At 35.9% G+C, this 27,697-nt stretch overlaps 1 protein-coding gene across 1 annotated transcript; it reads left to right on the top strand.

Moving 5' to 3' along the window:
- The first annotated feature begins 4,737 nt into the window (after positions 1–4,737).
- On the top strand, positions 4,738–27,607 carry LOC129272892 (transmembrane protease serine 3-like). The gene is made up of 12 exons (XM_064115433.1): positions 4,738–5,132; positions 7,659–7,817; positions 9,706–9,816; positions 10,172–10,303; positions 10,962–11,075; positions 11,957–12,076; positions 14,624–14,809; positions 15,803–16,019; positions 20,187–20,455; positions 24,113–24,261; positions 25,010–26,796; positions 27,419–27,607. The coding sequence occupies exons 1-11, from the start codon at positions 5,030–5,032 to the stop codon at positions 25,181–25,183; spliced, it is 1,734 nt and encodes a 577-aa protein (XP_063971503.1). The 5' UTR covers positions 4,738–5,029; the 3' UTR covers positions 25,184–26,796; positions 27,419–27,607.
- Positions 27,608–27,697: the final 90 nt, after the last annotated feature.

The raw sequence follows: 27,697 nt of genomic DNA, 5'->3' as shown, positions 1-27,697 counted from the left end.
GGGCCTTAGGGGCGATTGCCCCCCCCCCAAAAAAAAAAAAAAAAAAAAAAAAAAAAATCACGTCCCCCAAAAATAAAAGAGAAAAAGAAACAAAATGAAAGAGATTATGGCGGATTATGAAATACGATATAATTTTCTGAATATTAAACGTCAAAATCTATCACAAAATTTGATCTTTATAATAAAATATTGGATCTTTATTAAAAAAATCTCAAAATCATTGCTCGATCGCAGCTTTTTTTTACAAATTTTACCAGATAGGCTTACACCATATCTGGCCCCCTCTGGCTATGGATTGTGCCCATTACCCGAACAACGAATATACGGTTGCCCCTACTTCGAAACCATCGGGTCCTGTACAAAAGAAGATAGATACGCCTTCAGTGAGAAATTCCAATGGAAATGAGCTAGAACGCGAGATTGAGATGAATCAGCGTGATCGTAAGGTACAGAGCAACAAAGCATCAAGTAGCAACGAGATACCTCGAGCCCAAGCAAAGATCACTCAATTCATCTCTACAGAAAAGGTGCGTGATAATGATTCACAAGGAGATTCAGAGAGTGACGAAGAGTTTGAAGATGCTGATACGCGTGAAGATGAGGAGCAAGAGTACTCCGATATGTCAGCAGATTCCCCCAAACTACCGAAGGATGGGAAAAAGTTCGCCAAGGGTAAGCGGAAACAAAAAATCAGGAGCAAACCAGCAAAAAAGAAATAGGAAGCTGCTTCCGATTTCTGACAATAACAGAGTGTAAATAGTGTAAATAAATCACCTATGCCAGGAATAAAAAACGAATACTGCAACTTGATTAGTTTGAATGTTAGAGGTATCAGAAGTAAAGAAAAAAGAGACGCAATCCTGTTATGGAGCAAGCATCAGAAAACAGACATATTGTTACTACAAGAAACTTATTGGACAGATAATATTTTGAAAATCATTCGAAATGAATGGAAAGGGCAGGTTTTTTGTTCAAATGGATCTAATCATGCCAGAGGAGTCGCCATTCTTATTTCAAAAGATTTACCAATAACTTTCAATAACATAATTTATGGTCAAGAAGGACGGATGATTATGTTAAATATTTTGATTAGTAATTGTAATCTATGTATAGTAAATATTTATGCACCCACAGAAAAGAAATACAGAGAACGATTCTTCAAAAAGCTTTATAGGTGGATCGAGTCGAACAGACCTCTAGATAGCGAGTTAGTAATAGGTGGAGACTTTAATTCCATCCTCTCCCCAACTAAAGACGTGAAAAGAAATCCGAATACTTATTATAAGACACCACAAAATCTTAAAGCTATTATCAAACATTTTGATTTATGTGATATATGGAGACGTTTTAATCCAAACAAACGACAGTTTACTTGGAGAAATGTATCTTTAGATTTGGCATCACGCCTTGATTATTGGCTGGTAAATAAGAATCTGAAAGCAAAAATAATGATGTGTGATATACGTCCATCTGTACGTTGTGACCACAACGCTATTTTTTTAAAGGTGTTGATAAGTAAAGTGGAGAAAGGTCCAGGATTCTGGAAATTAAATACGCATATTCTGAAAGATGATGTGTATAAAAGTAAAGTAAGAAAAATTATTAGAAACATTGAAAATATGAATCTTAGTTTCTCTGAAAGATGGGAACTTACAAAGATTAGATGTCGTGAATTTACACAAACATACTGTATTGGAAAGAAGCATAAATCAAAAGAATCAAAGACAAGCTTAGAAGAAAGATTTGCTAAGATAACTAGGAAAATTGATGAACAAGGTAACATTGATGATGTGACTAGAAAAGAGTACCTCTGTATTAAAAGTGATTTAGATAGACTGTATAAAAGAGATTGTAAAGCAGCAAGTATACGAGCTAGAATCAAATGGCTAGAAAAGGGCGAAAAGAATACAAAATATTTTCTGAGTCTAGAAAAGAAAAACGCCCAGAAAAGAAATATAACTAAAATACGAAAAGATAATAAGATTATTATGAAACGAGTACAGATTCTAAATGAGGTTGTTTCTTTTTACAAAGAACTATACGCCAGTAAACATATACGAAAAGAAGATATTGAAAGATATTTGGTAGGTTCCGTTGTAAATAAGTTAAATGAAACAGACAAAGAAAAATGTGAAGGACTATTAACATATTCAGAATGTCGAATTGCTGCTTTTAAGATGAGCAAAAACAAAAGTCCGGGAGCAGACGGTTTACCCGTCGAATTCTTTTTCGAGTTTTGGGACGATATTGAATTCATGTTGGTCAATGCTCTAAATGAAAATTTTAGTAATAAGGTTATGTCAAAAACCCAACGGTTAGGAATTATTACATTGATTCACAAAAAAGGACAGATTGAAGATTTGAATAACTGGAGGCCAATAACCTTGTTAAACTACGACTACAAAATAATGGCCGCTGCCTTATCAAACAGGTTACATAAAGTGTTATCAAAACTTGTTCATGAAAATCAGGTAGGTTACATAAAAAACAGAATGAGTGGTTTTAATATTAGACTTACGCAAGATGTTTTTGATTATATGAAAAAGTACAATTTAGAAGGTGCCTTAATGTTAGTTGACTTTCGGAAGGCATTCGACTCCGTGGAATTTGATTTTATTGAAAGCTGTTTGAGTCATTTTAATTTCGGCGAAGACTTCCGATGTTGGGTTAAATTAATGTATGAAAAAGTGGAGAGTTCGATACTAATCAATGGTTGGAGAACGCAAACATTTCAGATCTGTAGAGGCATAAGACAAGGCTGCCCCCTATCGGCAATGTTGTTTATCTTGGTGGTAGAAACCCTAGCAGAAAGAATCAGAAGAAATGACAAAATTAAAGGAATTCTATTTGGACACAACAAAAGAACAGAATTAAAAATCTTACAATATGCAGACGATACATCTGTGTTTTTGAGAGAGAAATCGTCTATGCAATATATTATGGAAGAATTAGATAAATTTGGACATGTGGCCGGGCCAGTTGTTAATAAAGACAAAACAATGCTGAAATGGTTAGGCTCTACGGAAACTTATTGGAATTTTGATAAATATAGTTTGAAGTGGACGAAAGGTTGTATTAAATATTTAGGAGTTCATATAGACCATGACCTAGATAAGGTTGTGAAATTGAACTGGGAAACCAAATTACAAAAGATACAGAGAATCGTGGACAATTGGAGGAAAAGAGATCTCACAATTATAGGAAGAGTCCTTATTATCAAGACTCTACTTGTAAGTCAAATAATTCATTTAATTATGTTTTGTCCAGTTCCTCACCAGATAGTAAAGAAACTGGAGAAGATAATTTACCATTTTTTATGGAACGCGAAAGTTGACAAAGTTAAGAGAATGACAATTGTAAAGGAATATGAGGATGGTGGTATTAGAATGATCGACATTCAGAAATTAATACAGAGTTTCAGATTGAAATGGTTGGCGAGAATAGTTGACGATACAAGTGGTTATTGGAAAGATTTTGCTTTATTGAATTTGGAATCAGTTGGGGGTGTCAGACTAGTTCTTAACTGTACTATGGATAATCACATGATAGAAAAATGGTTTGTTAACAAATTGCCAAAATTTTATGTTGAGATTATGAAATCATGGTCACACTTGAAAGAATCCACAAAAAAAGATGAGTTGTTATCGAACACACAGATTCTATGGTATAATAAATATATTGTATATCATAATCAACCATTTTTCTATAGAGATTGGTACGCTAGCAAAATAATTTTTCTGAAAGATATTTGTATCGAAGGAAAATTTGTATCTCTTACGAAACTGAAAGAATATTTTGAATCCGAGAAAACAAAAGCAAGAGCCCTGTTTGATTATGCTAAACTACAAAGGGCGATACCGAAAATATGGTTGAATGATTTAACAGATGGTATTACGTTGGACATTCCAAAAATACCACTGAAGGGAAAAGACAAGCAACTTAAGTTCTGTTCCAGCAAGCTATTTTACTACATTTTATTAACACATGACAAAACAAACGACACTCCTACATATTGGGCTGACTTTGCCGATAGTCCTATAAATTGGAAGAATGTCTTTCAGAGAAATTTGAAAAATATAGGGGAAAACAAATTGAAACAATTCAATTTAAAATTGTTGTATAACTTAATTCCTACGAAGAGGATGTTGTTTTTATGGCAATTGGACAATGATGATAAATGTGAAGTTTGTAATATCAGAGAAGATTTAATACATGCTTTTTTGTATTGTAGTTTGAATAGGCATTTCTTTTATAATTTATTCATAATGATTAAAAATGTGTATGACGTAGACCTTTGTTTTCATGTCGATATTTTGTTGAAAAATTACAAAGAAAAGAAGATTGATGATATTATAACAATAGCACTTTGGAGTATTTATAAGATGTTAATTTTTAGAAACTTACATAGAAAAGAAGAAAGAGAAAATAAATTATGGTTTACTTTTGTCAGAGAATTGAAATTAAGATTAGATATCAATAAGATTCTGAGGAAAAGAAGTAAGAAAGAAATGTATAATTTGCCTGTTGCTTTGGAAATGTATCTATGAGTTTTGTTTAAAAACGATGTGTATATGAAATGATTTTTTGTTGAAAATAAATGCCCCTGTTATGGGTGAAAGAGAAAAAAAAATATCTGGCCCCCTCAAAACTTTTGGCTCATTATGCTACTGGTCTAATTTGATCGATGGCCCCGAGGAAGTATTTTAAGGGATTGTCAAGGTTGACAGGAGTTGCACTATTCCAGAACACGCCGAAATTGTCCAACAACAAAACGGAAGATTTCTTTTGAACCGCTGAGTGGCATACCTCTTTACATTGTTAGCAGAAATTACGCATTAATTAAAACGAGATGGGTCTGATGGTCTGTGTATACATTACCTAATGTGTTTCCAAGGTTCGCTTTTTCGATGGCGGGAGCTGATAAAGATAATTTACAGACTGAGAAGTAGTACTAAAGATTGGTCTCGGAGGTCTACGAATATATTATTTTAATAGTCATTTATAGTGTGATCTGACCGTCTGTATCACGATGTCAACGCCGTCGGATTTGCTCGTATTTTCAAGAAGTCGTGTTTTAATCTTTCTTGTCATTGTCGCAACAATTTTGCATGCAGATTGTAACAAGATAAATGGTAAGCTTTAACATTTACACTACATTCAGTGTCTCTTGAAATGCTTATTGAAGTTGCTTGATCTGCTTAGGACACTGGCGTAAATCCCGGGGGGGATGGGGGGGATATATCCCCCCCACTTTTCGAGGAGGGGGGGATGGCCTGTACAAACATCCCCCCCACTTTTTACGAAAGAAATAAATAAAAAATCACAAGAGATAATTGTTTTATTGGTGAAAATTCTTCCTAAAATACCGCTTAACAAATAAAACAATATTATTGAATCATAAAATGCAAATAAAGAGCCAGTTCACCATTTCCAAACGAAATACTTATGTCCTTATTATAACATTGAAGATAAATCCCCGTTTCTTCCAATTCATCAATGTTGGGGTCTTTGGGAAGGGATTAAGATGGAATGTCAATTTTTTTTCAATGTAATCTCTAATAAAACAATTAAACCATCATGGGGTAAAAAGATAATAATATTGGAGGGGTATTTGCCATATGGACATACAGTGGCGTAACTACGGGGGGGGGGGGGGCATGGGGGGCACATGCTTCCCCCCCCCCCCCCCCCATCGGCTGACCAAAACAAAAACGGGGAAATGGGGAAAAATAGAAAAGAGGGAGAAAGGAAGAGAAACGTAGTGGGAAAGAAGAAAATATTATTCATTATAATGTTGTATTATAATTATGTTATGTTACATTACATAAGAAATATTTTTATCATAACTTCATGAAATATAATTTGCCCAGGGCCTACGTCTTCATAGTTCCTGGTGCTCGCATTGTCTGTTCAACGAGATATATAATCATGTTGTACTAAAACATCCCGTTTTCAAGTCAATATAAACTAAATATATTTCCTAGCACTTGAGTTATCATTGTTTTATGTAGTGACATGAGCTTCTTTTACATGATTAAAAAGGTGATTGCCCAATGTTAAGGTATTCGTATATATAAAAACATTTCCTTCCGTGATTACGTTCGCATTAGTGGATTGGTGAGATATGTCTGCTCTTCATGAATTCCTAAAATCAGTCCTTGAAATGTCCCTTCTTCTGATCTGAATATCAAAAATCACTCAGTGATTCGAAAATTTTGCTGGTACCCCCACAATGCCGTGACCCACGGTATGCCACTGTGGACATATCAATTACAATTCCTTGCATATCTAAAAACATGATAACACAAAAAAAATAAAAATAAAATAAACAAAATATTTCAGTCACCCCCCCCCACCCCTCAACACGGATTTACGCCAGTGGCTTAGGATTATTGGAGGATCAGATAGAAATAGACTGGTATCAAAATTAATATCATCAAAGATTCAAAGAAGATAATCGGTAAGAGTGGATAAAATTATTGAAGGAAAAAATCGATATGGAAGGGGACAATTTGAATTTAAGAAGTAGAAGTAGAAGAAGAAGAAGAAGAAAATAAAGACAGGGAGGGGAGGAGGAGGTGGAAGAACACGTATGAGAATAAGAACAAGAAAAAAGGGAAGAACAAGAGTGAGAAGAAGAAGTAGAAGAAGGAGGGGGAAAACAAGAGTGAGAGGAAGAAGGAGGAGGAAGAGGAGAAGAGGAGGAGGAAGGAAGAAGAAAAAACGGAGGAGAATAAGGAGAAAAATACGAAAAATGAGGAGGAGAGGGAGGAGGAAGGAGGAGAAGAAAATGGAGGAGGAGAATAAGGAGAAAAGGAAGGGGAAAAAAGAGGAGGAGGAAGAAGGAGAAGAAGTAGTATAAGAAATGGAGGGGGAGGAAGAGAAGAAAAGGAAGAAGAAAAGAGGAGAATAAGGAGAAGAATTAAAAGAGGAGGAGGAAGAAGAAGTAGAAGAAAGGGAGGAATAGAAGAAGAGGAAGAAGAAGTAAAAAATACGAGAATAAGGAGAAGAAGAAGAGGATGAGGAAGAGAAAGAAGGAGAAGGAAATCGGAAAGAATAAAATGAAAGATGGGAGAAAACGAGGGAAAAATGCAGAAGCATGGCCCTGGGAAGCGGGGGGGGGGGGGGTACTGAAGCACCCGGCCTCCATGATTTCGCAAGGGGGGGGGGTGCTGCGTATGTTATTCACCATAGGCAGGTATGTTAAAAAGTAGAGATTTAATCATGATCACCTTCATTTTGTAATGAAAGACTTTTTTTGTGTCAAATTTTCTGCCAGACCAGCACCGCCTATTAAAATCGGTTTTTGTTTTGCCCCGAGAAGACGAAGAGAAGGAGAAAATCACCAAAAAAGATACAGAGGGAACATTTTAAAAGTGTAGTAATGGAAATATTTAAAAACTTGTTAGAAGTGAAAATGAGATATGCAATTTGAAAAAAAATGCAAAGAAGCAACCATAATTATCTGGGGTCCGTTGCAGAAAGAGTTGCGTTTAAACGCAAGTCAAAATATAAATCGCAAGTCCGAAATGCGCGCTGTTGATTGGTTGAAAATCAAGTTTCGCAACAGGCCCCTGAATGAAAAAAGTGGGACCCTCTGAACGTGGATTCTTTTTAAAATGGTTTAAGCTCGTAAAGATTCGATCCTTGAATTTCAGAGCAAGTGCCGAGTACACGTCCAAGACGCCAGTCATCATCGTGCCATCAGGATGAGTTCGAGTGCGATGACGGATCGTGTATACTCTCTTATAGAGCCTGTGATTGGTATCTAGACTGTGGCGATAGGTCAGATGAAGGAATCAATTGCCAATATAATGGTAAGCGATAGACTACACAGTAAAAACGCTGTTTAATATTTTATACAACGCTGTTTACTATATGAACCTTACAGTATTTGTTTAACCGTTTAAACAATCATGTTTAATTTATTGAAGATTAGATATTGAAAATTAAACTTTTGGAAGGTCTATACATCCAGTAAAAAAACAAGGGGTTGGTTGCATTTGATGTATGATGTTTTCCCATAGTTTGGCTGTAAACGTCCCAAATTGTAAACGAGTAAATACAATTTGAACATTACGTTCTATGTCACACAAGAAAAATGATTACAGAATACCAGAAACTATCAGAATAGAATTAAGTCGAGTTTATGTTAAAAATATGTCATTTTATATCAGATCAAACAAATGAACACTGAGTAAAGGTTTAAAAAAACCATAATATCACATATAGTGTTGTATTATTAGATAGAGGGAAAATGTAAACAACAAAGAATTACAACACAAGTTAATGAAACAATTCAAATAGTGTTTGTCAATAACGTTTTTGTTACCTAATCTAAAAGTTTTAAAAGCGCCTGGTTTGCGGTAGTGTCTTTTGTAAAGGCCAAGTCCACCCCAGAAAAAGAATGTTGATTTGAATCGATAGAAAAAAGTCAAACGGGTATAACGCTGAAAATTTCATCAAAATCAGATGTAGAATAAGAAAGTTATTACATTTTACAGTTTTGCTTATTTTTCACAAAACATTATATGCACATTACAGAAATACGAAAATAAGAAAGTCGATGATGTCCCTCCCTCCTCGTTTCTTTTTTTGTTTCAATTATACAATATTTCATTTTTACAGAATTGACAATAAGGACCAACTTGACTGAAACGAAATGTAATAATTAAGTCGAGTTTAGTCAATGGGGGTGTTGCAAATAAGATTTTGTAATCAATTGCAAATATTTTTTTCTGTTGCAATTTTACAATATTAATAGATCAATTTTAACTGTAGCAAATCAGATTACACGCCTTGTTTCAAGAAGCAGATAAGCAATCAATTGCAAATTCGCAATTAAAGGGATACTCCGGGCTGAAGATATTTATATCTGAATAAATAGAGTAAAAATCACAAATCAAAATGCTGAAAATTTGATCAAAATCGGATAACAAATATAAAAGTTATTGATTTTTAAAAAGTTTGCATTATTCCAGTGAAACCGTTTTAGGCATGCCTTCATGAATATTCATTAGGTGTGCTGATGATGTCACATCCCCACTTGTTCTTTTGTATTTTATTATATGAAATTAGGTTTATTCCTAATTGTTCTGCCAAGAACTAAAACAATTGAATTGACAACTGATAAGTGCATTAGTTATTTCTTGCTGCAACTTATTTCATCATAATGGAGACAAATTATCTACACATTTATGAAAAATGTAACAATGATTTCATGTAATAAAGAAAAAGGAAATTGGGGATGTGACATCATCAGCCCACCTAATGAATATTCATGAGACATGCCTAGTCATACTATTTCACCAGAATAATTTAAATCTTTAAAATTCAATAGCTTCGTTATGTGTTATCCGATTTTGATGAAATTGTCAGCATTTTGCTTTGTGAATTTTACTCTATATTATATTCAGCCCGGAGTATCCCTTTAATTTCAAAACTTATGATTGATTTAGGGAACGAAATTATACTTTCAATTGATCGCAAGTTTCTTTCACCCCCCCCCCCTTCCATATGACACAGAATATCGAATCGTATCCCATCACGGCACCCTCAAATTCTTTGCCGCCTAAACGCCGCGCGCGGGAATGTTATTGGTTTTCTGCAGTAAAATAGAGCCAGCCTATTTTGAATAGCGTGGCTTAACCAATAACCTTCAATCTATCGATGAACATTTATTATTGGTATTTGTCCGTTTTTCAGGATTTGAATGTAAATCGGGTAATAACATGGTATCAGTAGAGTGGATGTGTGATGGCTTCAACGACTGTGAAGATGGCAGCGATGAAGAAGAAGAATATTGTCGAGATCAAGGTGAGAATGTGCTCGCAATCCTACCATATCATGCAGAACTGTATAACGTTGAATAATCCCCTGTCATTTCCTGTGCCATATTGTCTCTGCCATTTTTATGCCATTTTTACCTCTGCTATTTTTATCTGTCATTTTTAACCTCTGCTGTGCACTTTCACCTTTTCTATTTTCACCTTTGCCTTGTTAGATTTGTCAACAAAATAAGCTGTGGTATACATGCTCGATAATTCAGTTTGATTCTGTTCGACTAATTTTAAATATATGTTTTAAACACTCGATTATTTTACATTCGTATATGTAATTTACTTAAAATTGATTTATATTGAATGACGTGTCTTTTTTTTTGCAAATGAAGTTTCCAAAATATGTCCTCGCATCTCCTGTGACAATAGCAAAAGATGCGTCCAAGAGAAGGAATTATGTGATGGCATCCAAGATTGCTCCGATGGGTTGGATGAAAGTGATGAATTATGCAGAGCAGGAAAAGGTAGGTATCTAACGTGGGAAATTTAGATCAAATTTATGGATTCAGTTTGGTTTTAACATGCTTGCTTAAACTGGTGATGGTAAACATCGGATTCATTGTCACAAAGCTGCTTTAATCGAATTGGTTGAAAAAAATTCACGATATATTTTTTAATGTCATAAAAGGCATCATAGGAAATCAAAATGCAAACGTAAGATGATGATGATGGTGATGATGATGATGATGTAGATGATGTAGATGATGATGATGAAGATGAAGATAATGAGGATGATGATGGTGATGATGGTGATGATGATGATGTAGATGATGTAGATGAAGATAATGAGGATGATGATGAAGATGAAGATAATGAGGATGATGATGGTGATGATGGTGATGATGATGATGGTGATGATGGTGATGATGATGATATTGATGATGATGATGTTGATGGTGGTGGTGGTAGTGCCGTGGCGATGGTGGTGCATGCACATGATGGTAATAATCAATAATAATGTCGGGTGAGAAGAAAGGGGGGATGGTCGAATTGACTCTTGTCATCAAAATTGCATCAGGGTATGTACATCATTTTCAACATGATTATAATTTACAAATGAACAGTTCTTCTAAAAATTTTGTACAATTGAAAATTATTTGATATAATTTTTTTTTTCTTCAGGAAAGTGTTTTTCTTGTGATGGAGGATCGAAGTGTTTAGAATGGGACTGGGTCTGTGATGAGATAGCTGATTGTTCCGACATGGCTGACGAGCTAAGCGGCTGGTGTGGAACAGGTAAGTTAAACATTTATTTTTAACAAAGGAATCTAACAACAAGGGAAACATTTTATTTGAGAAAATTCTAATTTAGAGTACAGAAATAAAGTGAAACTAGTGATTATCCCAACCGTTAATCATAATTACATCCATGTCATGCTTATGAGGTGATTACTCAAGGGTAGGGATACATGAGGACGAGGATGACTTATTTGATTTTTTATTTGATTTGATTTGATTTCAGCATTTTTCCAACAGAAATTATTAACAAACATAGTGTACAACATAAAAAAAATAGTGATACATTTCTTTTTACAAAAATAAATACAAATAGTAATTCATTGGCATAAAATGTATATAGATAGTATTAGTTTGCAATATTATAAGTTGTACTTTGTTGAGTAGACAAAAAAAAATGCTGGAGACCGCTACCATAAGCAGTGCTTGACTAGGGTAGCGGCCTCAAACGTAATAGCGAAATAAACAAAAAAAGAAAACGAAGTCAAATGCAAATCGGGCATTGACTTACATAAATTATAAACAGATATTATTAATACGATATTTACATGTAAGGACCTTGTATGCCTGATATTATGTGCACAGTTGACATGTTTGCATGTATCAAGTGATGAAAAAAAATGGAAAGAGCGGGGTGAAGATAAAGGAAAAAGAAAAGGAAGAACAAAGAAAATGGAAAACAGATTTATTGCTTTGTAATTATGAATGCACCCTTTTTACTTAAAAAAAACCAAATCAAATTCCCTTTCGCTTCTGACCATCTTGCGCCCTATCAATATGCATGCCCTTGTGCCCGCTCATACTGGAAATTACTGTATCCCGAGACCACTAACTACCTCTGACTCAACTTTCATTTCCTCACCTCTCACACGCTATACCAGTATTTCAGCGGTGTTGGAAGGGGTCGTACCTGTGCGGCCACACCCATTTCTGTGTACCTCAGAGGTGGAGATGCGATAGCCATGATGATTGCGGAGATGATACAGATGAAGAAGATTGCCGTGAGTAAACAGACGAAAACGTTAATTTTGTTCATTTTGTATGGAACATAACTACTTTGATTAAAATTACAGAGGAAATTAGAATTCTGTATAATACTTATTGAAACAAGCTTTTGGCAGGTTGTAGCACGTGACAACAGGGCATGCAGTGGCGTAACAGTGGTCGGTGGCCAGGGGGGGGGGGGGGGGGGGCGGCAAGAGCCAAAAATTTCCCGGTCATATCATGGAACAGGCAAAAATTTTGAGGGGGGGCGATATATGGAGTATATCGGGCAAATATATATATATATATAAATTCTGACATTTACAAAAATCCAATTTTGTGATAGACTTTGACATAATGTTAAAAAGATATATAATATTATTTTTTGTACGCCACGGTGAACAGAATTTTTGTCATGATTGTGCGCATCAGGGCGAAGCTCTATTTGCTCGAGGGGGCCCAGTATGGCGCTTGTGGCAAGAAGTAGCTTAATATAAAAAAAATTACCTTTTCATGAGAATCTAACATGAAGATAAATTTTGACGTGATATTCAGAAAAAAATATTATACACTTTTCCTTTGCTTTTCTTTCTTTCCTCCTTTTTTTGTTGTTGTTTGGTTGTAGAACTTTTGGGGGCCATGGTCCAAACTCATCCATACAACAGTGCTCCACCCCCGGAACCTCTTTATATTAAAGCCATTTTAAACCTTACAGATGGCCACTAATTTTAATCAACTTGCATGTATATTTATATAGCTTTCACACAACACATAAATTCAGTGAAGTTGTGTAACGTAATCATCCAAATATTTTGAGGGGGCACACCATAGCAAATGTGGGAAAATTTGTAAAAAGTCGCCAGCGAGCGAAGCGAGCCAGAAAGAAAAATTGCCTTTTGAAATGAAATTCTAATTATGTGATGGATTTTTACATCATAGCAAATATCATGTCATATTTTTTTTTCATTCATCTCATTTCGCTGCCTCCTTCATTTTCTTTTATTTCCCCTTGGCTGTGGAACCACCCCCCCCCGTACGCCAGTGCTTCAACGCAAAGCTTAATGCAAAAAGGGTCCATATAGGGGCCCGTTATAGAGCCCTTTAAATGTTACAGATGAAGAGCCCCCACTGCACGGGGTCTTGACTCTTGGACAGAGCCCCCGGTAGCTTTGGAGATTTAGCAAGTTTATGATAGACTTTCATACGAAATTATGTTATATACCATCCATCTTTTTTCCCGCTCGTTAACTTCAATCCTCAGCAGCCCGGTAGTAATATCTTGTCCCTTTTCTTTATTTTCCAATTTAGATTTTGCCTCATTCCATTCTACCTTCATTTCCCGCTTTCGTTTGCCTTTTTGTCATCTTTAATTTATTTCCCTGTCTTACTAATCATGCTAATGTATTTGTATATCGGGGAAAATTGTTCTTTCTCACATGTCTTTCTTTCCTTCCTTTTCCCAAGTTCTTTCCGTTTTCCCTTTTTATGTTTTTTTTCTTAGTTTTCTTTTCCCTTTCCTTTCCCCCTTTCCTCTTTTTTCTTTTCCTTCCCTTTCCCTTTCTTTCTTTCTCCCCTGTTTTTTTCTTTTTCCCGTTTTTTTTATTTTCCCGGTGAACTCCGCCAGGGGGGGGGGGGGAAGCTTGCCCCCCGCCTGTTACGCCACTGGTTATTGGTGGAAATCCATGCAGGGGGACACAATATCAAATGTCCCCTGTACTAGTTTTGGTCTTTTATATGATGGAGAAAAATACATCATTCACAATTGAAATAATACATGTATTTTTGACTAAATTTTGGGTGAAAACCTTTTTTTTGCGTGTCAGAGTTTCCAGCCTCTGGTCCCCCTACCTTCGGGAACAAATTTCCGCCCATGCAACAGGGGCTACCCCCTCCCCACTTCCGATCTTCAATTGAGTCAAGTGATAGGTCTAACACCAAAACTGTTCTGTTTGATCATGGGTGCAACTCATTCAAGGGATCGGGGAGGGGTATATCTGTACACCTGTCATTGAAAACAAAAACTGCACAGGTTACAAGTAACTTACAGCCCTTTGAATCATGGACGGAAATCCCAGGGGGGACGCGTTCCCCCTACCCAAAATAGTAGGGGGACATAATATGAAATGTCCCCCTACTATTTTTGGTCTTTTGTGATGGAGCAAAATGTACCACTTCACAATCGTAATAAAACATGTATTTTTGACTAAATGACCTTACATTTTAAGTAAAAACCTTCCTTTTTTTGCTTGTCAAATTGTTTTGATAAAAATTACCTTACATTTTGGGTGATAAATTTTTCAGGCCCTGGTCCCCCCTACCTTTGGGGACAGATTTCCGCCCATGCTTTTAATATTTGTGGGCATTCATGATAATTATTATATCTAGCAAAATTTTCATGAATTCTGCAATAGTGATCTTATGCGTATTCAGCCCCCTCCCATTTGCTATCTTATTCACCCCCTCCTCTACCTCCCTCTCTCTCTCCTTTCCTCCTGCCCTCATCTCTCCCCTCTCTCCCTGAAAGATCAGCAGGCAGTTGACTCAAATTTGTTTTCCGTCACCAGACACTGATATTGCGTGGACGGGCTTGTTCGGGTGGTCATCGTGGGGCGATTGGAGTGAGTGTCATCCCTCGTGTGGTCCCGGTAGTCGATCACGGAGCCGTATTTGCGATTCACCTGCAGAGAGGTGTCTCGGTGAAAGCCAGGAAGATGAGGAGTGCCAACAAGCTGAATGTGTCGAAGAAAAGGGTAAGAGAGAGAGAGAGAGGGGTTGGGGAGAATGGCAAGTGGAAGATTTGTGATTCCATCCTACAAACATGTAATTAATTTGTTTCTAGATATCCAAAATTTTAGGATTTCATACTTAGTATATAGGCCTATACTTCCGATACCCCACAAGAAAAATCTACCCACGTACATCTATAGTAGATATGGACACAGTGACTGTGATGACTTAAATGATGTAAACTTCACAATGTTTCACATGTTTTGTTTTACATTCTTACATAATTCATAATACTGTAAATTATCGTACAATTTTTTTCACATCCTCCAATTGCATGCTTAATTATATATATATATATATATATATATATATATATATATATAATGAGATGAGGCGAGGCCAACTCAACAGATGACGCAGGACACCATTATTGGTGTCCTGCGTCATCTGTTGAGTTGGCCTCGCCTCATCTCATTATGTTTGATATTCACAACTCAACAGCGATTGGTAGAAGTAAACTTATCATCACACTATATATATATATATTACATTGCCATGGACTATTTTCACATCTAGCGTAGATGTAATGCATTGTTATAATGAATTCAAATCAAAATCTGCAAAATATAATAATTCATACTGCTATTTGGGGCGATTTCTTGATATTTTATGAATGAAACGACCCTCTCCCGGACCATTGGCTATTGTAAAGAAATTTGCAGGGGGCACCCGTCTGCATGCCCGGGATCGCCGTCTACTATTGCAAGCCTACCAAATTTATATACAATAGGTCATAAAGATGACAAAACCGATTACTAAGATATTAGAGATGAAATCATACGACTCGTATGATTTCATCTCTAATATCTTAATGATACGAGTGATTCCGGAGCAAGTAAATAGGGGGTAGCCCCCCCCTCCCATGGGGATGTAGTCCCCCTCCCTGATGTGTCGATCTGGTTACTAAGGCAACTCACGAAATTCATTAAATTCGTTAAAATTCATTTTCCCACCAGTTATAGGATGCGGGATAAAGCAGCACATTCATTTCCGTGATGACGGGTTGGCTCTGGCAGAGCGTGTGGTGGGAGGACAACCCGCCGATTCTGGTGACTGGCCGTGGCAAGCTCAACTCTTCTACCAAACACGAGGGGGATGGCAACCCGTTTGTGGCGGGACGCTGATCGACCCACAGGTGGTTCTTACGGCAGCACATTGCTTCATGGGATCCATGTAAGATTGTAATTTTGTTGCATTTAAAAAAAATCGCTATTGAAATGAAATAGAAGGCATATTACAGTGATAGGAAATGAATGTAGGCCTAAAAAATCTTGGGGGTTTAGGGGTGTCAAGGTGGAAAGGACAGGCGTGGATCCAGGAGGGGACGAGCCGGCCCCGCCCCCCCCCCCTATTTTTTGGCATCCTGCAAAAAAAAGAGTACTCTTTAACTTGATAGAAACGATGAAAAACAGAAAGAAAAGTAAGAAAGAGGTATTATACCCATGATGTGTAATTTACAGCCTCGTAATGGCCGGCCCGACCTGAAAGTAAACAAGAAAAAGGTGAGGGGAAGAATTGGAAAATAGAATTTATATAAAAAAATTCGCTCGCGCTTCGCGCTCGCATTGCCTGTGTAATGAATCTCATTCAAGAGGATTAGATGGTACTTAATATGTCCAGTTCTGAAATCAATTTGCACACAATATTTTAGTTCGCACATCAAGCTTTCATTATTTTATTTAATTTACACAAATTGTTAATATATATAAACAAATTCAGCTCGCGCTGTGCGCTCGCTTTGTTTGATTTGTGAGATACCTATCCTCTTCTTACCAAAATTTCTCAAAATGCCCCTGTATCATGTCAGTAAAGATTTAAGCTCGTGCTTCGCGCTCGCATTTAATTGTTTGAGACACAGCTTGTTCTTTATTCAAATAAAACGTGTTCAGACAGTTTTCAGGTCGGAATATCAAACATTTTGAGCTCACGCTTCGCACACTCATTATTTAATTGGTGATACTTGTATCCTCTTCATTAATCACTAATAACAGTCCTAATTGAGTCCCTTTTCGCGTTACTATATTAAAATTTCGGATCGCGCTTCGCGCTCGCATTGTTTAGTTGGATACTTATCTTTGTTCATGATTATAAAAAATGCTCAGAATCTTCAGGTTTAAGGACATAAAATATAAAAGAATTTGAGCTCGCGCTTTGCGCTCGCGTATTATATTAAGACCACATGAGATACCTTATCTTGTTTATAATAATAAAAACTAAAACTTCAGTCTTTAGTCATGACTACCCCCCGAAAAACCAACAAAACATCAGTTTATAGCGGCCAATCGAGAAAAATGTTGATGAAATATTTTTCTGCCCCCCTATTGGCGAAAGCTGGATCCGCCCCTGAAGGATGTGTTACATGGGTTGGGTTTAGGCATGGTTTAGGGTATGTGAGCAGGTGCGAAGAGGAAGAGGGGAGCAAGGATTTCTGACCCAAGTTTGTACGAAATATTTTGATGCTCCTCTAGTGCTCATGCCATCCTGAAAATTTGTCGAAAACTTTGGGAAAATAAAAGTAACAGATCTTTTGGGCAGTGGCGTAGCTACAGGGGGGGGGGGGCTGAGATTTGGTGTGCCCCCCCTGAAAAATTTGGCGGAGCAAAAAAAGGATAAAGAAGAAAAGAAAAAAGGAAAAGAAGGAGATAGACAGAAGGAAAAAGAAGAGGAAAATAGGAGAAAGACGAGTGAATAAAATAATGTGAGGGGAAGACTTGCTATGCGCAAGAATTGCCTGTTCGATGAAATTCATATCTTGCTCAATAGGCTGATATGGAGCTTAAAATATCATCTAGCTTTCATTATTTTTTTTCGTTTACAAATTTAGGTGCTCTGTAAAATGTCCGTTATATGGTCTACATAATTATCAACATTTTAAGCTCACGCTGCATGGTCGCATTGTTTCTATTGTTCCTATTGTCTTCGTGTATTCCATAAAATTCTCAAAATATCAATTTTCAGATGTGATTGTCAAACGTAGGCCTATAAGTTAGCGCTGCGCGCTCGCATTTTGATTGGTGAGTACTCTTTATTAATTCTATAACCAAACAAGCTCCCCTTTTCATTACATTTTATTTTTAAAATTCAGCTCGCGATTTGCGCTCGCATTATTGTTAAAAAATGTATTGACTATTGTAATGCGTATCATGATTACAAAGTGCTTAAATCTTTTAGTTTTCCAGCCTTAAAAACAACTTCCAAGCTGTCATTACGCATATTAGATTAACAAATAAGAAAATAATATTTTCATGAATTCCTAATAATTAAATTGGGTCTTTTCAGTATAGAATATCGACAAGCTTTATAGGAATAATAGGAAGATAATCATTATTTTTATATGATGACAAAATGTCCTTAGAATGTACCGGTCTTTTGTTAAAATAATAACAAAAAACATCAGCTCGCTCTTCGCGCTAGCATCATTCATTAAGTGTTATCCACATCCACTTCACAATTTTCCTACACAGTGCTTGAAATAGTGTTTAAATTGACCTTTTTCAGATCGGTATATCAAATGTTTTCAGCTCGTGCTTGCATTATTGATCTGCATGATTAAACAAATGTATTCAGAATGCCCAGATTCTAGGTTTAAATCTAAAACATGCGCGATAGCCTGCATGTTCTTTAGTTAAATTATCCAGTTTCAGATCAGAATATCAATAATTTTCTGCTCACGCTTCATGATCGCATTATTAATGATACCCAATTAACCATATCATATTCATGATTTGCAAAATATGAATAGAGTGTCCCGCTTTTAGGTCTAAAATCTCAATTTTCTTCCCTCTCGCGCTTCGCACTCGCATAAATTGTTTGGTTGCATACCTATGTCATTTATGATTACAAGAAGTGCTTAGAATGACCATTTTTTAGGTCGGAATATCACAAAAATTTAGCTCGCGCTTCCATTATTGAAATATGTACCGTCTTCGTGGGTAACTGTAAACAGTCCTTAACAGGTCCCTTTTCGATCATGCTAGAACAGTTATAAAAAATTTCTGCTCGCGCTTGGCGTTCGCAGTAATATCTAGTTACATACGCATCTTGTTCAATATCACAAATTAAATTGCCCAGAATATTAAATTTTCAGGACAAAATACATGAAAGTTATAAAAAAAATCGCTTGCGCTTCGCGCTCGCACTTTTTATATTTATAAATATTTTATATTTATATTGTTTTAAAAGAATAAAGCTAAGCGAGTGACTGATCAGGAAAAATATAGGTGAAGATAATTTCGGGCCCCACCCCCTATTGACGAAAGTCGGATCCGCCCTTGTGACCGGCATACACACACACACACAGAAAAAAATGTTGCACCCCTGAAAAAGCAAGGACACCCTCAGTGCCCCCCCCCCCAGGAAAAAAATCCTAGCTACGCCACTGCTTTTGGGGATAGCCCTATCTTTTTTGTGCCCCTCCCCGTCTGAAATCTGGAATTCGTACACCCATTTGTGAACAGTCAATTCTCAGTTTTGATTACGAGTATCCTGAAACTTATAGTTTACCCCTATTTATGTTTCAGAGAAGACCTAAAATCATCGGACGATGCAAGGTAGGCTTTAATATCATTGAAAAAAAGAAGAAAATCAACTTTAACCGTGGATTGTTGATATTTCCACGCTTTTAAACACTTGCTGTGTATTTGACTCTTTAGTTCAACTTCATTTCTAAAAACGCACTTAGACATTAACAGACTTGCCAACCAGTACGTTTTAGCCTTTTTTAGTACGTTTTTGCAACCAAAATACGGCAGTACGTTTTTTCTTTGAAAAATACGTTTTTTGTAAAAAAAAAATAAATAAAATAAATGAATAAAAACTAAGTCGTAATTTATTGAGAAAAATAATCTCTATATGTCTCTATTTCATAAAACGTGCACAAATAAGGTTATTAGATCAATGTAACTATTTCAAGTAACTTGTTTTTTTTTTCAATCATTTTGTTCAAACCAGGGTGAAGATATACACATATTTTCATCTGCAAGAGCAGTGCGCATTTTAGCTTGCATGCAGCTTGCGCTTCCGCGATGAGCGAGTGCGCCAAGCATTTTATTATGAAATACACTTTTTTGGGGGAAAATACAGGTTTTTTTTATCACAGAATACAGTTTTTCATTCCCAGAGGTTGGCAGGTCTGCATTAATTATGCTTCAGAGCTTTAGTTGTTTCAGATAAAGTGATGGATTGATTAATGCTATCTAATTAATTTTGTGATTTATCACATTCTTTAAAAAAGTCAGTGTGAAGATCATGTGACACTTTGATAGACCTGTCTAAAGGGTAATGAGTAAACAATATCCAATTTTTATTTAGGATCTAGCATATATCTTTTTTTAACCGCAGGATGGCACCTTCCCGATGGCAAGTTCATCTTGGAAAACATTCGATCGACTTCGTCCCAGAAACCGGCAGCCAACACAGACTCGTCCGCGAGATCATCGTCCATAAGAAATTCAACCAGAACGGTGGAGTAGGCGGTGACATCGCCCTGTTACTCTTGGATGAGCCGGTACATCAGGAGACCGGTCAGATTAACTGGGCTTGCTTGGATGAAGGAATGAAACTTAATGCCAAGACAGAGTGCTATATATCAGGATGGGGATTCACAGAAAGTAAGATTTTATTTGGTTTCACGCTTTTTACCTAACTTCTGTAAAGAGAATTCAACCCAAATGGATGGGTTACAAGTAATAAGAATAATATATGAGGGGCAAAAAGTTGAAAGTTTGAATGAATCGGATGAACAATAAGACCATGGGCGGAAATCCCAGGGGGGACGTGTCCCCCCTACTCAAAATAGTAGGGGGGACACAATATCAAATGTCCCCCCTACTATTTTTTGTCTTTTATGATGGTAAGAAATACATCATTCTAAATCGAAATAAAACATGTGTATTTTGGGACGAGATGACCGTACTTTTGGGATGATACCTTTTTTTTGCTTATCAAATTTTCCCACCCCTTGTCCCCATAGGCGGATCCAGGGGGGCCGAGGGCCCCCCCCCCCCCCCTATTGGCGGAGCAAAAAAAGAATAAAAGGGAAAGAAAGAAGGAAAAAGGAAAAAAGGAGGGAAAAGAGAGGAGAAAAAGAAGAGAAGGACGACGAGTGCATAAAATAAGATAAGGGGAAGACTTAGAAAATAAAAAGAATCTTTCGTGCCACTATATAAAATTTTCGCCCGCGCTTCGCGCTCGCATTGCCTGTTAGGTGATTTACATATCTTGTTCAAAATATCAACTTTGGGAGTCAATATACAAAACATATTTCACCTCGGAAATCGAACTTTCATTATTTTGTGTGATTTACAAATTGATTTTAAAAAAGTGCTCTGTTAAAATGTCAGTTTTATGGTCTGAATAATTTTATCAATATTTGCTGCTTGCGCTACGTGCTCGCAAATTTTGATTTATCAGGTACCTATTATTTTCGTGTATTCCATAAAGTTTTCAAAATATCCCTTTTCAGGTCTGATTGTCAAGACGTATTAGCTAGCGCTGCACGCTGGCATTTTGATTGGCGAGTTATGTATGTTTCAATATGGATTATACAACAAACTACTTAAAATCCCCTTTTCATGAAAGTTTATCAAAAATTTTAGCTCGCGATTTGCGCTCGCATTAATAGTTAAAAATGTATTTACTGATGCATCCTATTCATAATTACAAAAGTGAAATGTCCAGTTTTTATGCCATAATATCATCAGATTTCGCGCCCTCATTAGGCATTAATAAATATGATATCAATTTAATAATTAAATTGTCCCTTTTGTTTCATCTCGCGCTTAGCAAGAGGAATAGGAAGATAGTCATCATTTTCATGACATGTCGTAAGGATGTCCCGGTCCTATGGCAAAACTCAAAGTAATAATAATGAAAATTTTAGCTCTTTTTTTTAAGTGCGATCCATACCCACCTTACAATTTTCCTACAAAGTGCTTGAAATATAAAGATGTAATTGACTCTTTTTTCAGAGCGGAATATCAAAGTTTCATGATTTTCATGATTAAAGATTCTCGTACAGAGGTGCTTCTCAATTCAATAATCTCCCTGCAAATCTAAAGGTCCCTTGTAGTCTCAAAGTCTTCTTACATAGGCTCAATGCCTTCCTCCCTGATCTATGAAGTATTTTGAATTTGATACTGGAACCCCCCCCCCCATGTCCCCTATTTCCCCCTTATGCTCAAAGAGATTTTTGTAACAATTTTCTTAATAACTTGTGTTTTAATCATTGGACCCCGTGGAAGAACAGTACTGTCTATGGGCAGAGCTGAACTGGGTGTATTTCCGATTTCACTATTTCTCATGTCTATCTCATATTGTTTTTTTTTTTTTATATATCTGTTCTAATTTGTTATTCTTTTATACTTTGCTTTTATATGTTCATTTGTACATTCATGTTTTTTTTTATTGTGAATTTCGGAAAATAAATGAATACAAAATACAAAGATGTATTTAGAATGCCTAGATTCTAAGTCTAAATATGAAACACGCGCGCGCATGTTTATTCAAATACTCAACTTGTTCTCTATTTAAATCATTGTCCAGTTTCAGATCACAATATCAAATTTTTTTTGCTCGCGCTTTGTGCTCGCATTATTGATGTAGGAAGATCCCCTATATTACTCATCCTTTTCATGATTTACAAAACATTGATTTTGATTGATTTAACACGGTAAAAAGCCCTCGACCAGCCTATGGCTGTTTACAAAACATGAACAGAGTGGCCCATTTTTAGGTCTAAATCTCGATTTTTTTTCTGCTCGCACTTCGCGCTCTCATCAATTGATGAATTATATAGCTATCCTGTTCACGATTACAAAAACTGATTAAAATTTTCCATTCTTTTTTTTTCAGCTCGCGCTTCGGCGCTCGCATTTTTTAATTGTTGAAATATGTAACGCCTGGCCTGGCTAAGTGCAAGCCAGTCCTTAACAGGACCTTTTCAACAGGTACCAGTTCAAAACGTGTATAAAAATTTTCTGCTCGCGCTTTGCGCTCGCATTATTAATACTCATCCTTTTCATGATTTACAAAACAAAACAAGAGTGTCTCGTTCAGTAAATATTATAGGACTAAATCTCGAAATTTTCCGCTCGCATCAATTATCTACTTATATACCTATTCTGCTTGAGTTACAAAAAGTGCTTAGAATTTCCATTCTTTAGGTTAAAATGTCCACAAAAAAAATCAGCTCGCGCTTCGCGCTCGCATTATTTGATTGTTTAATGCTAATTAACCGAACGCAGTCTTTAACATGTATCTTTTCCATCAGTTCATTTCTGCTCGCGCTTTGCGTTTGTAGTAATTTATTATTAGGTTGCATATACATTTTTTCAGGATAACAAACATTGCCCAAAATGTTCAAATTTTAGGAAAAAATACATAAAATTTCCAAAATATTAGCTCGCGCTTCACATCATATAAATAAGGATTATGATATGATGTATGAATTTATAAGAATAAAGCTAAGAAGTGACTAATGAGGACTACCCCTTCAAAGAAACAAACACAAATCATCTTCGAGCTGCCGATCGGGGAAAATATGGCTAAAACGAATTTCCGCCCCCCCCCCCTATTGGCGAAGGCTGGATCCGCCCCTGTGTCCCCCCTACCTTTTGGGAGAGATTTCCGCCCCTGAATAAGACAGTATGAATTTCTCATGATTGGAAAACTGTTTTGATTATTCTGTGCAATTTGATATTACAATATCTATCTATCTATCGATTTATCTATATGTCTATCTTTCTATCTTTCTATCTATTTATCCATCCATCCATCCATCCATCCATCTATCATCTATCTGTCTGTCCATGGACCTATATATGACATGGTCTATCCATTATCTATCTATTTATCTTTCTATCTATCATCTATCTGTCTGTCCATGGACCTATCATGACATGGTCTATCCATCTATCTTTATATCTATCTATCTGTCTGTCTGTTTATCTATCTATCGATCTATCTATCTATCTATCTGTGGATCGATCTTTCTTTCTTTCTATATTTCTTTCTATCTATCCATCTATCATGTCTATCGACGGATCAGACACTTTTAATTTTCATTTGTTAAAAATATTTCTTTCTTTCTATCTATCATCTATCTGTCTGTCCATGGACCTATTATGACATGGTCTATCCATCTATCTTTATATCTATCTATCTCTATCTATCTATCTATCTATCTATATTTCTTTCTATCTATCCATCTATCATGTCTATCGACGGATCAGACACTATTAATTTTCATTTGTTAAAAATATTTCCAGTGGGAGGCAAATCACCACAAGTGTTACATGAGGCAAAGATGCCTCTAATCCCTCGCAGGGTATGTAACTATAAGAAGTCTTATAATGGAAAGATAGAGAGAACTATGTTGTGTGCTGGTCATATGGAAGGCGGTATCGACGCATGTCAGGTGAGGATACAATTTCATTTCCAGCTTACTTATCAATGAACGGTGTTTAAAGTTAGTTTTCTTGAACCCCCATTATTAAAAAAGAAAATTAATTTAATTTTCAGGCTCGCATTAAAGTTATGTTTGATAGAAGACGCCAAGAGGGCTTAAAATGTGGAATGATTTAATAGAAATGGAGAGGAGTACGGAGGGGAGGGGACTAAAGGGGTTGAGGTATAAGTTGGATGAGGAGATTATTTATTTAGATGGAGAGATTACCGAGAGTGGAAAAGAGAGAAGGAAGAGGGAGTGGGAAGGGCAGAGGGGGGGGGGGGGGAGTGAAAGAGGGGGAAACAAGTTGGATGCATTAAGTAATCTTTATAGAAATATACCAGCTTTTCTCCGGTCTCCATTCTACAACCCATTTCATTTTATACAGTGCATTTCAGAAAAAAGGTAATCCAAATCTAGAGGGCTGATATTCAAATCATATTTAATTTTGTGACATTATTCTTCATGGATGTGACAGAGTAACTCATCAGCTTTCCATTGATACCCTATTTGTAACATTTGTGCCACGCATGACCAACTTAATTGATGTTGAAGACAACAGGTGCAGATACCACTTTTCCAAGTTTTTTAAAACTTGATGAAAGGGTAGATGCTGATGTGTATACGCAACGTCATAAACCAAGATGAGTTTTTTTTTCTTCACAGTATGAAGTATGAAACATTGATTAGTTGTTTTAATTGCAATTTCCTCCTTCAGGGTGATTCTGGTGGACCCTTATCCTGTCTGGGGCCTGATGATCATTGGTACGTGGTTGGTGTTACCAGCTGGGGTCACGGGTGTGCTATTGCTAACAAACCTGGAGTATATACCAGAGTCTCGTCTTACCTCGACTGGATACACGAGATGCTTCACCATCATTTACACCATTAATGAAATGCATGCAATGTGAAATCAAGTATGACATCATGTAAGATATTGTGTATTACAGTCACATATGAAATCGTGCGTGAAATCATCTAAATGTGAGAAATCATGTATGATACCCAGTATGAAATCATATACGAAATCATCTATAAAAGACATGTGTGAAATCATCTATGAAATTATCTACCTGTATGAAATCAAGTGTGACATCATCTCTGAAAGCACGGGTGAAATCATCTATGAAATCATTTATAGCATGTAAAATATCATATATGAATTCATATACCAAATCATGTATGAAATCATATACAAAATGAAATCATATATGAAATCGAAAACAATATTAAGTTGTGTATGAAATCATATATAAAATCATCTTGAAATCCTAAATTGTGATAGCATCACATGAAGGTTTATAATCAAGTCAATATCATAAATAAAACTGAGCTTATAGTCAAAATATTCTGCAATCTCAACTCTCTATCAATATATCAGAATTTTGCTTTACATTTTTTCATATCATGTTTGAGTGTAAGCAGTCATGTAAAATGTAGGCAATCATTCAGGAAATAATGTAAGAAATTATAATGCAATGGAGTATGAAATCATGCATGAAATCATGAATGAAATAAGTCATATTGAACATGAAGTGATGTATGAAAAATATATAGTGACTCATTTATGAAATCATGTATGAAGGACACGATTTTGTGTCGAGCCATTTAATGAAGTAACGCACCAACCTTTAATTTATCATTCTATTAATAGTCATCATGTAACCTTTAACAAGGTTTTGATTTCAGCTTTTATTGCTATTGGTTTATTTTAGGTGTTTAGTATGTTTTGATTTTGTTTTTAAATTCATCGTTCTTGTTTAAGTTTCCATATTTGTATTTGATTTTACTTCACTGTCAATGGTTCCTTTGTCTTTGTTCAACGTCCTTGAGGATGACGATAAATAATTTCCATATTTACAATGTATATTGTACAAGTTTTATAAAGATATTGAAAGGGAAAATGATTTGAGACGTGCACTTTGGCTAATATTTTTTAATGCGACATGACATTTTCATGATCACTGCCTCCAAAAGAAAATGTTTCTTGTATATTTACATTTTTGCACATTGATTAAACAAACTTGTTCATTTAATAAAGAAGCCTGTACATTTAGTTTTAATCTGAATTTATTAGCAGACTTGAAGGTCAAGTTTACCCCAGAAAAATGTTTATTTGAATAAATACAGAAAAATCTAACTAGCATAACGCTGAAAATGTCATCAAAATCGGATGTAAAATAAGAGTTTATTACATTTTACAGTTTTGCTTTCTTTTCACGCAACAGTTATATGTACAACTCAGTGACATGCAAATGAGACAGTCGATGATGTCCCTCGCTTACTATTTCTTTTGTTTTTTAAGGTTTGAAATATACGATATTTCTTTTTTACAGATTTGACAATATGGACCAACTTGACTGAACCACAGTATTAAACAATGCTAATTCCACATGTTCAGGGAGGAATTAATTGTTGTTTCACTTGACAATGAGAAAATTAGAATATTTCAATTTTCATATAATGAAATACAAAAATAGTGAGTGGGTGACATCAGTCTCATTAGCATACCAACCAGGATTTGCATATAACCGTTTTGTGAAATTGAGCGAAAATTTAAAAATGTCATTACTTTTATATTTCACATCCAATTTTGATGAAATTTTCAGTGTTATGATTGTTGGATTTTTCTCTTTTTATTAAAATCAACTTTTTGTTGAGGTGGACTTGTCCTTTAACAGCGCATGCATATACATATTTTCTCTCTACCTCCAAAGATACTACAAGGGGAAACGCTCTCAAACGCCCGATAAATGCTCATGGGAAGGACGCCCACTAGCGTTAAGTAAACCATCGCACATCGGCATGCAGCTGTGTATAAAACATATGGGGAGTATGAGGGGACTTTGGAGACGGCTCAAGGGTGGTGCATGGAAATAATTCCACCTTTTATTACCCAGATACCTCTGAAATATATTCATCTTTAATTCAAGGAAAAAAATTGAATGAAATTTTTTTTTAATCGTCTATTCCTTCAACACTTCACCATTTCTCTCATACGTTTTGTACGCAACCATATCGCGATAGTACGCAAAGGTAAAAAAAGGTTGTTACTCAACGCTGTGGGGTGCTCTTCCCGAGCGTTTCATTATGCGGTCTATGTACTGTCCGATCTTCCCCCTTTTAGTATCCTTGCTACCTCCCTCATGCTCTCGCACTCCTTCTCGATGCCCTCTCTCCTTACCTAGGCCTATGAGACATTAATACTTATCAGTTTTGGAGCATTTCTCATCAGGACTGTTTCCAAGGTAGCGTGTGTCATTCTAATGCCCAAGCAAAATGATGTGTATCGGATGTTTACTGAAAAAGTGATGTGATAGATTTCATTCATATCACCATTTTACAAACATTTATAATCAAAACTTCCTCTATCCTGATTTTAAAAAAAATGTATAATACATCTAAA

Source organism: Lytechinus pictus, chromosome 2 (genome assembly GCF_037042905.1).
Source record: "Lytechinus pictus isolate F3 Inbred chromosome 2, Lp3.0, whole genome shotgun sequence".
NCBI lineage: Eukaryota > Metazoa > Echinodermata > Echinoidea > Temnopleuroida > Toxopneustidae > Lytechinus > Lytechinus pictus.
Note: the sequence above shows the minus strand (reverse complement) of the source record. Positions and strands in the feature narration are given on the sequence as shown.

Coding starts and splice junctions, on each gene's coding strand:
- LOC129272892 (XM_064115433.1), top strand. CDS start 5,030: ATGTCAACGCCGTCGGATTTGCTCGTATTTTCAAGAAGTCGTGTTTTA. Junction 16,020..20,186: donor CATTGCTTCATGGGATCCAT/GTAAGATTGTAA, acceptor TTTTAACCGCAG/GATGGCACCTTCCCGATGGC. Junction 24,262..25,009: donor GCGGTATCGACGCATGTCAG/GTGAGGATACAA, acceptor TTCCTCCTTCAG/GGTGATTCTGGTGGACCCTT.